This window comes from Lycium ferocissimum, chromosome 1, assembly GCF_029784015.1.
Source record: "Lycium ferocissimum isolate CSIRO_LF1 chromosome 1, AGI_CSIRO_Lferr_CH_V1, whole genome shotgun sequence".
Lineage (NCBI taxonomy): Eukaryota > Viridiplantae > Streptophyta > Magnoliopsida > Solanales > Solanaceae > Lycium > Lycium ferocissimum.
Window position 1 is genome coordinate 39,211,074 of NC_081342.1, and position 15,798 is coordinate 39,226,871.

The 15,798-nt window shown below is 34.1% G+C and overlaps 1 protein-coding gene and 1 long non-coding RNA gene across 2 annotated transcripts; both read left to right on the top strand.

Annotated features, from left to right (window-relative positions):
* The first annotated feature begins 4,132 nt into the window (after nt 1–4,132).
* LOC132029897 (uncharacterized) lies at nt 4,133–5,272 on the top strand. The gene is made up of 2 exons (XR_009407954.1): nt 4,133–4,385; nt 4,994–5,272. It is a non-coding gene; the product is annotated as an uncharacterized LOC132029897 (long non-coding RNA).
* Nucleotides 5,273–8,944: 3,672 nt separating this feature from the next.
* LOC132064424 (uncharacterized) lies at nt 8,945–12,314 on the top strand. Its single transcript, XM_059457405.1, has 5 exons — nt 8,945–9,293; nt 9,453–9,537; nt 9,586–10,669; nt 11,410–11,452; nt 12,250–12,314. The coding sequence occupies exons 1-5, from the start codon at nt 8,945–8,947 to the stop codon at nt 12,312–12,314; spliced, it is 1,626 nt and encodes a 541-aa protein (XP_059313388.1).
* Nucleotides 12,315–15,798: the final 3,484 nt, after the last annotated feature.

Here is a 15,798-nt window from a genome sequence, read left to right on the forward strand (position 1 = left end):
GGAAAACTCTGGCGAAATTTTCATAGAATTCCCGAGTGCTTAACATTAAAAGGGGGGAAGAATGTTACACCTCGAAAAATTTTCCGGTAACGTACAGCGAATAGACTAACGAAGGGCACGACGTATACGATGTTTTGATAAGTAAGAAATAGCATTTGATGGTCCTAATTAAGATTTCAAAGACATTCAAAGTAAGAGAAGAAAGTTTTCCAAGAAAGGCAAGGTATACGCTATGTATCAGAAGAGATTTACGAGTGACAAGTTAATGACGGCTTAATGATGTTTTGGAAAAGAGTTATAATGTCCCTTAGATTGTTAATAAGGTGTTAAACAAGTGTTAAGAAGGTTCCATAAGGATTGGAGGTCAAACGAATCGACGAGAATGAACTTCGGAAACCTGGGCATTATACGGCCAAACATACTGGCCGTATAAAACATACGGGCCGTATGTTCAACCATATAATCAGCCCAGATTAGCACACCTCATTGGACCAAACCTATGGCCAGACATACGGTCAGTATAATTTATACGGACCGTATGCTGGTCCGTAGAATCTGGTCGGGACAGTTTCAAGAATTAATATAAGGACCCTCTCTCATTTAATTCATTTCATTTCTCCTCTCCACACTTCAAGAATCCTCTCCACTCTTCATCCATAAGAACTCAAGAGGGATTTGCGATCAACTTCATCAAACCAACAAAATCAAGTGTATGAAACACATTAAAGTTCATCCAAGCCAAGGAATTCCAATGGAAGTGGACTAGGGTTTTGGTGCAAAAGAAGTATTTCCACTCAAGGATTATTCCTACACTATCTAAGGTAAGTTCTATGATCTTTTCATGTTGTTTAAGGTAATGAGAGGTTGAAAGACTTAGATGATGGAAGGAGATAGAAAATGGGTCACAAAGATAGAGAAAAATGAGATTTTGAGTAGTTGTTTGGAGTGAATCATGAATATTGATATATTGTGATTGTAAGTACATTATGAATGACATTTAAAACATAGGATAAGTATTATATGTGAAAAAATGCAATAGTGAACTATGACCATGATTATGGAGAAATTGGAGTGAAATTGAGAAATGTGGATAATGTAGATGAATGATGATTGTTGCTTATAATATTGTGAATGTTGTTATGGATGTTTGGAAGTTGATATGGAATATGGGGAAAGTTTTGTAAACAAAGGAAATGCTGCCCAATTTTCTCTAGCCTTAGTAAGCATGTTCTTATAATCGCTTAGCTAATGTTATACGAACTCCTTTGAAGGTAAAGACGTGAGCATTGAAGGAGAACGATCAAGCGGTAGAATAGCTAAAGGAAAAGGTATGTAAGGCTAGTCCCTTCTTTCTAAGGCATGACTCTTATGACATGAATTCTCCTATATTTCCATGACTTTCCTACACATCGGAAATTATGAGTCCACGGTTATAAAAGCTTTTCATAAGATAAAGAAAAGAGATATGATGTGAGTATGATGATGATGACTATGAGTTGAGCCTAAAAGTTCTAAAGTTCATGATATGCTAATTCCATAAAGTAATTGCTATGGACACGATGTGATGTTTCTACAATCTAATGACCCTAAGTATAGTTCCATTGATGCTCTTCTTTGTGTGCACTCACCTTAACATGTTAGTCCCTCCAAGGTAAGATATAACGATTATGATTACTCCATAACGTAGTCGGGGGTTCACGACCTCATGTCACCCCGACATAGTCATGGTTACCTACAGGCTTTAATGTGCGATTAATGATGAATGTATGATGATGCTAAGTTATGATAAGGCTATGATATGCCTATGAGATATGTGATAATGATAAGTTTATATTGACTAAATTACGATATGATTCCACCGTGCCTAGTTGGCCGCACATGTCACCGCGAAGGCAGGTTGCATACGATTCCACCGTGCCTAAATGGCTGGGCATGTCACCGCTAAAGCGGGCTGCTATGTTTACACCGAGCCTAGAGGGCCAGGCCTGATACCACTAGTGGGCGGCATATGATGGTTACCCGAACGCGGGTTAACGATGATGATATATATAGATATGATATGATGATGTATGCTCTATGATGATACATGTACTATGATTATATAAGATATATGTGTGAAATGTATCCACCCCTAAAAGTTACGCAGGTTATATCTTCATCTTATGTCTTATGATTTCTCTATTATGTTCACTTCATTCTTGCCTTACATACTCAGTACAATGTTCGTACTGACGTCCGTTTTCTTGTGACGCTTTGTTCATGCCCACAGGTAGACAGGGAGGTGATCCAGACTCATAGGAGCTATTAGCTGACTTGAGAGCACTCCATTGTTCCGGAGGTGCCATTGATTCATTCTTTTGTGTATATATATATGTTTTGGGCATGACGGAGTCCTGTCCTGTCCATATGTCTAGTACTCCAGTGGAGGCTCGTAGATACGCATGTGCGGGTAGTATGGTCTCACGATTTCTTTTCGTATGTATATATATATATATATATATATATATATATATATATATATATATATAATTTTGATAGTCGGAGGGCTTATGTATATAATGTAAATATGTTTCTGGTGGAAATGGTTCTTTTATGATTATAAGCATGAGACTAATGAATGACCCTTGAGAATGAGTAATAGAATGAGCGGTGCTCGGTGGTTAGCCCCGGGTACCCGTCATGGCCTCTAGTCGGGTCGTGACACCTATTTAGCTGAATGTAAAGAGTCTTTATATCGCGTTATCGACAACGTCATTTCAAAACACGTCAGTTGAATATATCAACTATAAAGTTGTACCTGAAAGAGGCTTTTTGTTCAAAAACATACATAAGTAGTAGTATTTTGCATGTTAGCGATAAGGGTTGGTTTTAAGAAACCAAAAAGTGAGCCATGCGGGCAATTTTGGAATACTGTGTAAACTTTATTACATGAACCACTTCTGTTACAAAAGTATCAAAATGAAGGTGCAGTGTAATATCATCTCAAACTCTAAAGAAGGTTATTTTATAAAAATAAATCAAGGGATAAATCTTAGAATCATGGAATGTAAGTGTGAAATCTGTAAAAATGATGGATTAAGTTGAACGAGTTGGACATTAGTTGGCCAATCTTGACTAACTATTGAGCAACGATCCATTTATTGATTAAGTACATTTCAACGCAGTCAAATTCAATCAAAAATGCCTATCTGCCCTACCTAATTAAGACCTAAATCTTTTTGCCTTTATTAGATCCATCGTAGATGCTATTCCTTCGGTGTTAATTCGTGTGACATTGTTTAACTAGGCTTAAAGATTTAGAGAAAAAGGATGATGAAAAGGACTTTTGAAATCTGGGTTATAAATCTTAAATACTTGTGTCAAGCTTTTATTAAGGTGTCGATTGGTTGACAGACAAAATTATCTCGTGATTATAGTTCTGGGACTAATCTATCCCATCTCTAAGATGGGATAAGAGGTGAGATAACATAAAACAAAAGTTTGAGGAATAAATTTATCCTGTGATATTTATACCTCTCACGAACAAAACACAAATTTAATTGTGGTATATCCCACTTTATCCCATGAACCAAATGACCCTTAAAGGCATAAGGGGTTTTAAAGTTCCAATTTGTTTCTAATTCACTACAAGAAAAAAAAAATTTGGCAACAATTTTTTTTTTTTTTGGTTGCCGTAGATTGATTATTGTTGCAAAAAGTACTTTTGACAACAATTTTTTTTTGTTACATAGACTTTTCGCAACGGCTATTATTACAACAACGCGCAGCAACTTTTTTTGTTATTGCCAAAAGTACTTTTTGCAACAATAATCACTACTATGACAACAAAATTAAATTCTTTGGCAACAAAAAAGTTCATTTGCCAAGAAGAAAACTAAGTTGTTGCCAAATATTAAATTTTTTGTTGCTATTTCTATACTTTCTTGTAGTGATTTTTTTTTTGGATCCAATTTGTTTCTAATTATAAAATATGACATTCTTTTTGGGACAAATTAAAATAAAATGAATAGATACATTTCTCTTTCTTTTGACGTAGCATGCCACCAATACAGATCCTCCTTAAGCCATGTTGCAAAATACGTGTCCCTCGCTTCTGCTTAAACGTAACATACGTAAGGCTCTAACACCTACTCCTAATAGGCTACTACTTATCAGCATAACACATACTATAATGTCTTCTTCATGTTACAGATACGTAGTTTAGTTACTTGTTTATATACAAGTGGTCACAGCTAAAATAGAACAGAGAGAGAAAAAAACTTTTAAGATATGGCTATGGAACAACAAAAAAAAGGATTTGAACGAGAGGGCTAAGCAAGGAGAGACTGTGGTTCCTGGAGAAACTAGAGGTAAAAACGTCGAGTCCCAGCAACATCTTGCCCAAGGTAAACCAACTATAGCTACTTTTATTGGAAAATGCAAATAGTACCTAGATCTATGGTCGGTGTATATCATCTTATAGACAGTAGCGGAGCTAATTAAGTTCTCATTTGACGAAAAATTATACTCCCTTCACTTTATAATAAGTGTATACTTAGTTTTTTTTGTTTTTTTATTTTGCTTTAAAGTAAGTGCTCTCTTGTATAATTAAAAATTAATTGTATAGATTAATCAATTGTTTTCTTTAAATTTACTTCTATTTAGATTATTTAGATAAGTGAGTCTTTAGATTATTTGGATAAAGTGAGTTTTTACGTAAGTATTTAATTAAGAACAATTTAGTCAAAAAATATGTGGACACTTATTTTGAACTCTGGAGAGATGGAGAGAGTATTATGCAAATATGGAAAATATTGATCTTGTGTATATATAAATTTTTTGAACCACATTACTACTTAAATATAGTGGAATAGCTCGGAGTGAAGCTAGAATTCTTGTTACGTGTTCGGCACAATTCAAAGTAATTTTTGCAAAATTTCTAATTTGTATTAAGTAGCTTCTTGCATATGATTTGTTTGGTGATTAATATATAGTAATAATTCGCGTGTTATAGGAAGGAAGCAAGGAGGTGAGGCAAGGAAGGATCAGGTGGGTAGTAAAGGACATAAGGAGATAGGAGGAGAGGGTGGCCTACAAGGCGGAACAGACCCTGAGGTGGAGCAAGGACTCGACGTGGATGAGTCTACTAGTTGATTTGGACACAGCAAAGTTTATATTGTGCTAGAACTTTATGAATTAGCTAAATGTGATAGTACTGTACATAAAATGTTCTTCCTTTTCTAAGTAATAATAATTAATGCAATTCATGTTGCAACACATAATTCACGATGTCTACCCGTTCGATTATAATTTTTCCGTTTGGCCTCGGGTGGAAGATTAACTAGCAGCTGCAATTTCAAATTGATCAGTAACAGGTTTCAACCTGGAGAATAGGGAGGCTAGGATCAATAAGTTTTCTTTACATACTTCAATTTGAGGTGCCCTAGTCAGGTGACAGAATCGTCCTTGAAAGTTCTATTAATCCTCTCAGAGGTGGATTTGGAATTTAAGTTCACATTAGTTTTAAAACCGCTGATTGAAAAAAGATTGCATCATCTTAAAGGGCTAGATAGGTTTACAAAATAATATTTGAGCTACACACTGGTAGCATTAGTAGGGCAATTGGCGCGAATGCCCCTCAGACGTGTTAGGTCTTTAAATTTTGTCATACTCCTACACCATAAACATATAAATAACGAAACCCAAATGAAATCCAAACATAATGACCATAAATCTCCATTGATTGGAAACGCAGAAATATCCATTATCTTAAATACAACATCGCAAAAAAGGTAAATTCAAAACATATAGATTCAAATTTATTATCTTCGTTGAGTTATTATAATATAATTGTTCAGAAACATCTAATATTCAACTGAAAATAAACATTGCGGTTGATAAAATTTACTAAACAACATCGAATTCATAGAATATATATTGATTATTATACAATGCTTATCTGATTTTGATTTTGATGTTCATATTCTGATTTTGATTAATTTATATGTTATTTCTGATTATTATACAATGCTTATTGAGTTATTGTACTGAAATTGTGATAACTTCAGTTAATCAGGTAGAGTTGGGATAACTTCAGTTGACATAATTGTGAAGCCTCTACTTATCCTTATAAGGCAGAGTTTCAGTGCAAACTCTATCTTCTCATCGGCAGAGTTTTTGCTGGGGAACTCTTCCTTAAGGCAGAACTTAAGTTTGTAAACTTATCCTTATCCTTACTAGGCAGAGTTTGATAAAGCAAACTCTGCCTTAAGGTAGAGTTCTTGCAGGTAAACTCTGCCTTAAGGAAGAACTTACAAATAACATAATCTGGTTATAAACACAGTTTTGACCGGTAGAGTGTTATACCTTAAGACAGAACTTACAGGCATAAATTTTGTTAACTTGTGATTTTTTTGAAACTCTGCCTGTACAGGCTTAACTTTTTCTTAACTTGTGAATCTGATGAAACTCTGCCTGTACAGGCATAACTTTTTCTTAACTTGTGAATCTAATGAAACTCTGCCTGTACAGACATAACTTTTCTTTAACTATGTCATATTTTTGAAACTCTACTTGAAGAGGCAAAACTTTTGTTAAATTGTGATTTTTTTGAAACTCTGCCTGAAGAGGCATAACTTTTCTTAACTTGTGATTTTCTTGAAACTCTGCATGTACAGGAATAACTTTTTCTTAACTTGTGAATTTGATGAAACTCTGCCTGTGCAGGCATAAAGAACTTGTGATATTTGATGAAACTCTACCTGTACAGGCATAGCTTTTGTTTAGTTGTGAATTTTTTGAAATTCTGCCTGTACAGTTATAACTTTTTCTTAACTTGGGAATTTGATGAAACTCTACCTGTACAGACATAAATTTTCTTTAACTATGTGATATTTTTGAAACTCTGCCTGAAGAGGCATAACTTTTGTTAACTTGTGTATTTTTTGAAACTCTGCCTGTATAGGCATAACTTTTCTTAACTTGTGAATTTGATGAAACTCTGCCTGTACAGGCATAACTTTTTTTTAGTTGTGAATTTTTTGAAAGTCTGCCTGTATTGACAGAAATTCAGAACTTCAGTAACTTTGTTTTAGGATGAGTCAAGTGTTGGTAAGTAAACTTAGCCTCTATTTACTTATCATGCGAGTTTGTGAAGTCTTTGCATTATCTTACAAATAACAAAATCTTCTATAAATGAAGACTTTGACCAGCAGAGTGTTATACCTTAAGGCAGAACTTACAAATAACATAATCTGGTATAAAAACTCTGCCTTAACTTAGAAAAATAACATAATCTGGTCTAAGGCAGACTTTGACAAACAGAGTAAAAAATGAAATTTGCAGAACACAAATAAGATGAAAAAAATAGATTACAAAAATTAATATAAATAACATAGTAAAAACTAAGCATAGTAATATTCCATTAAAAACATTAGCATAGTAATATTTAAATATTTCGATAACAACATAATAAAAACATCCATGTCCTAAAAAAAAAGATAAAACAATATAGTTAGAAAAAACAACAAACCACCCCCTATAAAATCACTCATAACCATTATAAATGGCCCCATCATCAACTTGACCAGTGTGTTGAAAGAGCCTTTGCCTGACATATCGAAGTTCTCTGCGTAGATCATCATTGTCTCTGCTTAGAGCATCGTAAAGAGCTCTTAGAAAATCTACATCACGCCTGCGATTAGTGATTTCTCGAGTAAGATGGTGATTCACATTATTATGGTTGTAAGGGTAATTAAAACGAGGATGATCATATGGTTTCCTGCGATGAGGACGTTGGTATGGTTGAACATCACCATTAGGACGTATATTATTCCCACTAGATGCCATTTTGCAGATGAATATATTTGTTTTTGAGAATGTAAATTGTTTTTTGTTTGTTTCCAAAAATTGTATTGCTTTATATAGAGGTAGGAATTATGAATATGAGCAGTTGGAGTAACTATTGAACCGGTTGGATTTCAATTTGGATAAGAATATAGACAGTTTTCAATATTTTTGAATATAGATAGTTTTTCAAGAATATAGACAGTTACTCCATTTTAAATTGGAGTAACTGTTCAAAAGTAAATCAAAAATCTTAAACGGTTTGGATTTCAATTTGTATAAGAAAATATACAGTTTTTCAGTATTTTAGTTTATTTTTTAAATAAGCATCGAACTCTATGACTTTCAGAGTTTGAAACTCTGCCTGAAGATAGCAAAACTCTCCTTGAAGGCAGAGTTTGACTGCAAACTCTACCTTATCAGTCATACTCTGCCTTATAAGGTAACTCTGCCTCAAGGGAGAGTTTCAATCAACATCAACTCTGCCTGAAGATAGCAAAACTCTCCCTGAAGGCAGAGTTTGACTGCAAACTCTACCTTATCAGTCATACTCTGCCTTATAAGGTAAACTCTGCCTCAAGGGAGAGTTTCAATGAAAATCAACTCTGCCTGAAGATAGCAAAAGGTAGAGATTTGCAATAACTCAAAAAAAAAAGTTTAGCATGGTTTGCATAGTTTACATAGTTTAGCAAAATTCTCCCTGAACGTAGATATTAAATTGCAAAGTTCTGCCTTAAGGCTTAATTTTGAACAAAGTTTTACCACCTCCCAATAGTTCTGCCTTAAGACATTGTTTAGCATACAACTCTCCCCCTTAATCAAACCTTGACTATTTTGAACAATTATGCCTTGCACCTGTGTGACTATTGTTTTTTTAACAAGTGCATCTTCTATTTATGCAGGAAGTTTAATAAAAATGGTGCCAACCTGCATTTATGTAGCTTTCAATGAAAAATGGGACGCCAACAACTATGTGAATCATGAGACGAACATAATGCTTGTAAATGATGGTGTAACTTTTGAAGAATTCAGTCAATAGTTATTTGAGACACATACAGAATATAGTTAGCAGAAAAAGGACAACATATGGTTTGACACTAATGAGAAAACATCCAAGGGGATGCGGGTAACAAATGACAAGGATCTTACCACTTGCTTGTACTTGCTCAACAACAATGAGAAATTCAGAAATTCCCGTTTCATAGTAGATTTCAATCAAACTGATGCTGAAGGTCAGACCATAGAAGAAATTGACAGACAACTCTGCATTGCTAATGAAGAACACATATTTGTGAATGAATTTGATGGGGAACAACCCAACTCTATTGAACAGAACTTTGGGATTCAACATTACCAGACTAAAATGCTAACTCCAAACCAAACACCTCAACCACAAGAAAGACAGTCACCCAACATTGCACAAATTGAAAATAATGACCTAAATGTTTCCCAACATCCAGCTTCAATGGGTATTTTATTTTTTACTCCAAACCCAATAGTTCAACAAATAGAAATATAGCCATACAACCAAAGAAAGATACTAAAAAGGAAGAGAATACAAACTAAAACAATAATTTTAACTCCTAGTGCATCAATTGATCAAATACAAGTTGGTACTTTCTTCAAAGACAAAGATGTTGTCAAGAAATGCATGAATAACATTGCCATTACACGTCATCAACAGTACAAGGTTGAAAAATCTTGCACACAAAGGTATTACATCAAATGTGTTGACTCAAACTGCATTTGGTGTTTCCACAGTTCAAGATTGAAAGAATCAGGACTTTTCAAAGTGATTAAGTATGAAAAGAAACACAGTTGTTCCATAGATTTCATCACCTCTGACATGAGGAATGCAACATCCAAAGTCATAGCAGAGTACATTACAGACCTAGTGCGCCATACATTACAAGAGATAACACCCAAATTTGTGATTGAAGAAATGTGGAGCAGATATGGGTTGCACATTGGTTACCACAAAGCATGGTGTTTCCTCCAACATGCTTACGATGTGATAAGAGGTATCCCAAAAAAGAACTACCAACTGCTACCACAATATCTTCAGATGATGAAACATAGAAATCCTGGCATAGTTATTAATATCAAGTATGCTTTTTTTGCTTATGGTGCATGCATTGAAGGTTGGAAACACTACAAACCAGTAATGATGGTGGATGAAACGTTTTTGAAATTGAAATATCGTGGTGTCCTCATGATAGCAGTAGCAAAGGATGGCAACAACAGCATATTCCCTCTTGCATTTGGAATTGCAGACTCTGAGAACAATGAATCCTACAGGTGGTTCTTCAAACATTTAAAGTTTTCTTTTGGCATGCGAGAAAACCTATCAATTCTTTCTGATCGCCACCCAGCAATTGCAAATGCAATCAACCAAGTGTATCCAGATTGCCAGCATGGAATATGCATCTACCACATGGAGAAAAACTTGCAGAAATATTTCCCATCTGAAGCGATTCTAGCCCTATTCTACAATGCAACAACTACATATAAACGGGAAGATTTTGAGAGCTACATGACACAAATACGAGAAATTGACCCAAAAGCTACAGAATACATAGAAGAAGAACCACCAAAAAGATGGGCTCGTTCGTTTCACACCAACAGGCGTTACAACATGCTTACAACAAACAATGTTGAGACAATTAATTCTGTGTTGAGGAAAGCAAGGGAGCTTCCGGTATTGGCATGTATAGATTACATACAAAACAAGCTACAAAATTGGTTTTACAACAGAAGATTAGATGCAGCAGGCCCATCCCGTGACCTGACATGTTGGGCTGAAATGATGTTGCTTGAAAGGATAAGTAGAGGCTTCACAATGAAAGTAAGTTTATTTTACCAACACTTGACTCATCCTAAAACAAAACAAAGTTATGTCATTTCAAAGTTATTGGAGTTAAACTCTGCCTTAAAGGCATAGTTTTATCAAACCCTGCATGATGAGGTAGAGTTTACAATCAAACTCTACCCGATAAGGATAAGTAAAGACTTCACTATGAAATTAAGTTTATTTTACCAAAACTTAACTCATCCTAAAACAATCTCTGCCTCATAAGGATAAGTAGAGGCTTCACATATGAAAGTAATTTTATTTTACCAATACTTGATTCATGCAAAAATAAAACAAAGTTATGCCATTTCAAAGTTACTGAACTTCTACCTTAAGGTAGAGTTTCCCTGCAAAAACTCTACCCTTTGGAAGAGTTTGCCCATGTGAAGGTAGAGTTTGCACTAAAACTCTGCCTCATAAGGATAATTAGAGGCTTCACAAATGAAAGTATGTTTATTTTACCCATACTTGATTCATGCAAAAACAAAACAAAGTTACTGAAGTTCTTCCTTAAGGTAGAGTTTCGCTGCAAAAACTCTACCTCAAGGTAGATTTTGCAGTCAAACTCTGCCTGATCAGGATAAGTAGAGGCTTCACAAATGAAAGTCAGTTTATTTTACTAGCACTTGGTTCATGAAAAAAAAAACAAATTTATGCCATTTCAAAGTTACTCTGAAGACAAAGATTAGCACTTCAGGCCTAACTTCACTCATTTATATTACTACTTTCCACAGGTAGAAAATATCACTGCTGTCAAATTTGTCGTGAAAGATGAAGGTTATCAATATAACGTAAACCTGAAAGACATGAGTTGTGACTGCTTGGAATTCCCATGGCGTTTATAGATAAGAGATTGAGTTACCATGCACACATGCCATCAAAATCGGGCCCTCGAAAGAAAGCAAACAAAAAGATTATAGACAAAGAAGTTTTAACAAATCTACATAGGGCAACATGTAACTCACAATCCGGCTCTCATCCATTGCAAAAAGAACAAGAAAAGAAAAAGAGACGATAAATGAAATTTTATGAATAAATGAAGACTCGTGGATTGTTCCACAAAATATCAAGGATATCAAAATAACCCCACCTGATATCAAAATCAGGCCCGGAAGAAATCAAACAAAAAGATACCGTCCAAGAGGAGAAACAACAAAGTACACATACAGATATAGTATATGCAAGTTATTCGGACACATATATCTAGGCAAATATATAACCAGTATTATTAGAAAACTAATTGTTTAAACGTTCTTTTCTACTCCATCCATATGCAAGAAGATACAGGAAAAGAAAATTGCTATAAGATGCTATATAGAATATTTTATGAATATAATGTAGATGATATTAACATTTGGTTCTCCAAAAAAGACAAAACTTTGCTATAAGTAAGATTCACAGCAGTATAATCTCAAAAGAACTTATGTTTTTTGCTTAATTATACTTTCTCTATTACTTCTTTTTCTTCTTTCTTATTAAATTTCTATCTTCCAACACTTGTGTTCCATAAAAACATTGGGAAAAAAACAGCAATCTTACTTATTCAGTTTTATAATTTGTGCCTCTTGTGGCAGGTATACAGCTTTTTGCCGGAGAAAAAGGACAAAACAAAATTGTTATCTCAAAGACTACAACGTAGTAAGGCAAGTCAGACTTTAAGGCATAATTTTAATAAAATTTAGGCCTTGAGGCATAACTGAATTCTTTACTCTGTTGTTAATTTGATTTATATACTAAAAATGGCTTCACTCATAAAAAATGGAAATAAAACAACAAATATAAAATAAAAAAGAAATAAACTTCATTCATTAATATTATAAAAAAAGATACAATGATCCTATACTATGAGGATCATTAATTTCTTCAAAAAAAAAAAAGACTAATCTACATCAACGATCTCTGGTTTCTTTTCAACAATAAAGCCAACACTAGTGTCGCTTTCGCAAATTTGGAAACACAGGGTGTCTCCTTCCTTGAGATCCATGGTATCAATAAAATGTTTTCAGCCTTTACAAAGGCGCCTGTAAGCACCAATTTTGTATGTCATCCTGAATGCACGGGGATGAAAAATAACGATGGCTTCACATTCATTATCTAGAAGTTCCTCCGATATACTGTTTGGAAGAATCTGCATAAAATAAAATAAAAAATTACTAAAATTAAAGAATACTGGACTAAATATAAAAATCAGATGAAAAAAAAATAATTTCTAAAATTTACACATACAAAGTCATCATTTCGGACATATGATTTTGTCAAAGTTTTCTCAAAACATGAATCATTTTTGTTTTTCTCTTGAAAGATTTAGATAAGAATGTACTGATATTGCAAAGTGAAGTCCTTATTTATAGTGTAAATTGATTTTTTCAGTCAAATAAATTTAATACTATGAATTAATATCTAGTATGACTGAAATAAATACAGTTTTTGATTAGTTGTGCCAGTCAAACACATTAAATACGTTTAAAGACCACTGTAATAAAGTTAGTCAAAGTTCTCCATTAAAGCAGACTCTATAATATACTGATCCGGCAAAGTTTCACTGCTACTTAGGGAAGAGTTTGATGAGGCAGAGTTTATAATGACTCACATAATTAAGTTTACTTATAATGGACTAAAAATCAAATTTATTTCATTTCCAAATCCCACATGACCTCATACTTATCAGATTTATTAAGATTCCACAAAATTTTCTTAAGTTACTTAAGGAAGAGTTTGCAGTCAAAGTCTGCATGTGAGTCCTTAAGGCAGAGTTTCCCCATGCAAACTTAGAAATACACTAATGATATTATAGAAGCTTGTGGAATGATCATAGGGCAGAGTTTGATGAGGCAAAGTTTATAATGACTCACATAATTAAGATTACTTATAATGGACTAAAAATCAAATTTAATTCATTTCCAAATCCCTCATGACCACTTACAATTTAAATAAGAGAATGATTCCACAAAATGTTCTTCTGTTACTTAGCGCAGAGTTTGATAAGGCAGAGTTTGTAATGAGTCACATAATTAAGATTACTAATAATGGACTAAAAATCTCTAAGACTGCAGTGAAATTACTTTATCCGGTAGACTTTCACTCTAAACTCTACCTTAAGGCAGAGTTTTCCCCTGCAAACTTAGAAATATACTAATGATATTATAGAAGCTTGTCGATTGGTCATAGGGCAGAGTTTGATGAGGCAAAGTTTATAATGACTCACATAATTAATATTACTTATAAATGGACTAAAAATCAAATTTAATGTAATTTCCAGACCTCATGTTAGACCACTTACGAAAAATTTGAAAGTTTTAACTATTAGAAATGATTGACCACAACGTAACTCCTTGATTAGTTGATAATTTGAGAAAACTTAAAATATGAAAGTTGCTTTGAAATAGCTTTTGATATCTTGTGGAGGTAGAGGGTTATGTAGAGCAGAATGATTTTGGGTTACGTTTTTTAGCCTTTTCCTACTCGAATTGGGACTCCTTATTTTATTATTTTATGAAGCAAAAACGTCCATAACACTATTATAAACCCTAAGAGACTATTCTTTTTCTCTCTACCTCCATCCCTAAAGAACCTAGACACTTCAATCTTTCAAGAAACTCATTTTTGCAATCAAGAAAAATCAAGAAACCTTCAAGAATTTGGTTTGGCAATCTAGTTTCCTAAGGTTTCCTCCAAGGTAAATATTTTAATCAAGAACCTTTGTACTCTACAAGATTTACCATTTACAAATACTAGAATAAATCCATCCATCCCGTTACCCTATAAAAATCAAGAGTTGTAAAAAGTTGGAGAAAACTCTAGTATTTTTTTGTTGAGTTTCATTCCGACTAGCCATATTAATTTGGTGTTTCCCGATAATATAACCGTTGGATCGAGCCCAAATTTTAATTGAGTGTTCATTACCCATAAGTCTAAAATATGAACGGTGAAGATTGGATTTGGAGGTCCGGAGCAGTACCCTTTGAGCCACGAACAGTAGCTACGAAAATCAGTGAAATTCCTCTCAAGGTTTCCAAATTCAAAGCTTTTGGAATTCTTCTTCAAAGATTCAAACTTTTTCTTCAAGTTTTGGAGCGATTAAGGTATCCTATCCACATGTGGAAACATCCTTGTTCTTCCCCATGTTTGAGTATTCCATGATTACACCAAAAGGTTTTGGGATTCTAGGTATATTCATGATAAACCCTAGACACTTGAACCATGATTTAAATATTATATTGTCAGTTGCAATCCTGTTTAATTAGTCTTAATTTAATGTTTTGGTGATTGAGACTCGGTCCGTAATCTATGAAAACCCGTGATTTGTATGCCATGGGTTCTATAACACAAGATATGAGATATTGTGCTTATTTCCATGAAAAGCTTGTATATATATATATCTATATATGTTTTTATTGTCATGTCTTCATGTATCCATATTCATGTTAAGAACTAAAAATCATGTCTTCGCTTGTCTTTCATGTTCGGGAGTTGTATTAATACGAGAAGAGTAGCCCGAAACTACGTATGCCAATGTAGGATAAGGATCGCTCCACTTGACCTAGGATGATTTCTTCATGGTGAGGGATTTTGGATCCATTCATGTCATGTTCAAACCGGCAAGGTACACAAGATGGCTTAGCCGATCGGCCGAGATCGACTCCACGTTTCTCCCCGTGGTGGTTCATATCAATTATCATGTTTTCAGATTATTTCATGCTTAATGTTCATATAGATTCATGTTCGGCCGCTTTATGTCTATATATTATGTGTCGCTTATTTCTCTCATGTGTTTACTTACCAAGACATTACCTGACGACGTCCCCTTTATTGCCTTGGGGTCTACATTTGATGAGGCATTAGGGAAAGTGGGGATTATAATGAGCCCCATCACGGGGTTTAGACATTGTCTTTCCTTATGCATAAGGTATTCGGGGGCTTTGTATAAATGTTCAAACTCATACTAAAAATAGACAAGTGTTAATTCATTTCGTAGTCGGTTAGCCGTTTTTTGGCTCATGCATGTTGACACTCATGATTAAACAAGTATTTTTCTATTAAGTAATATGACTTGTTAAGTTTTATAAAGGCTCATCATGCATTCACGTTATACTCCCTCATGTATACCTCATAATTATTCTTAC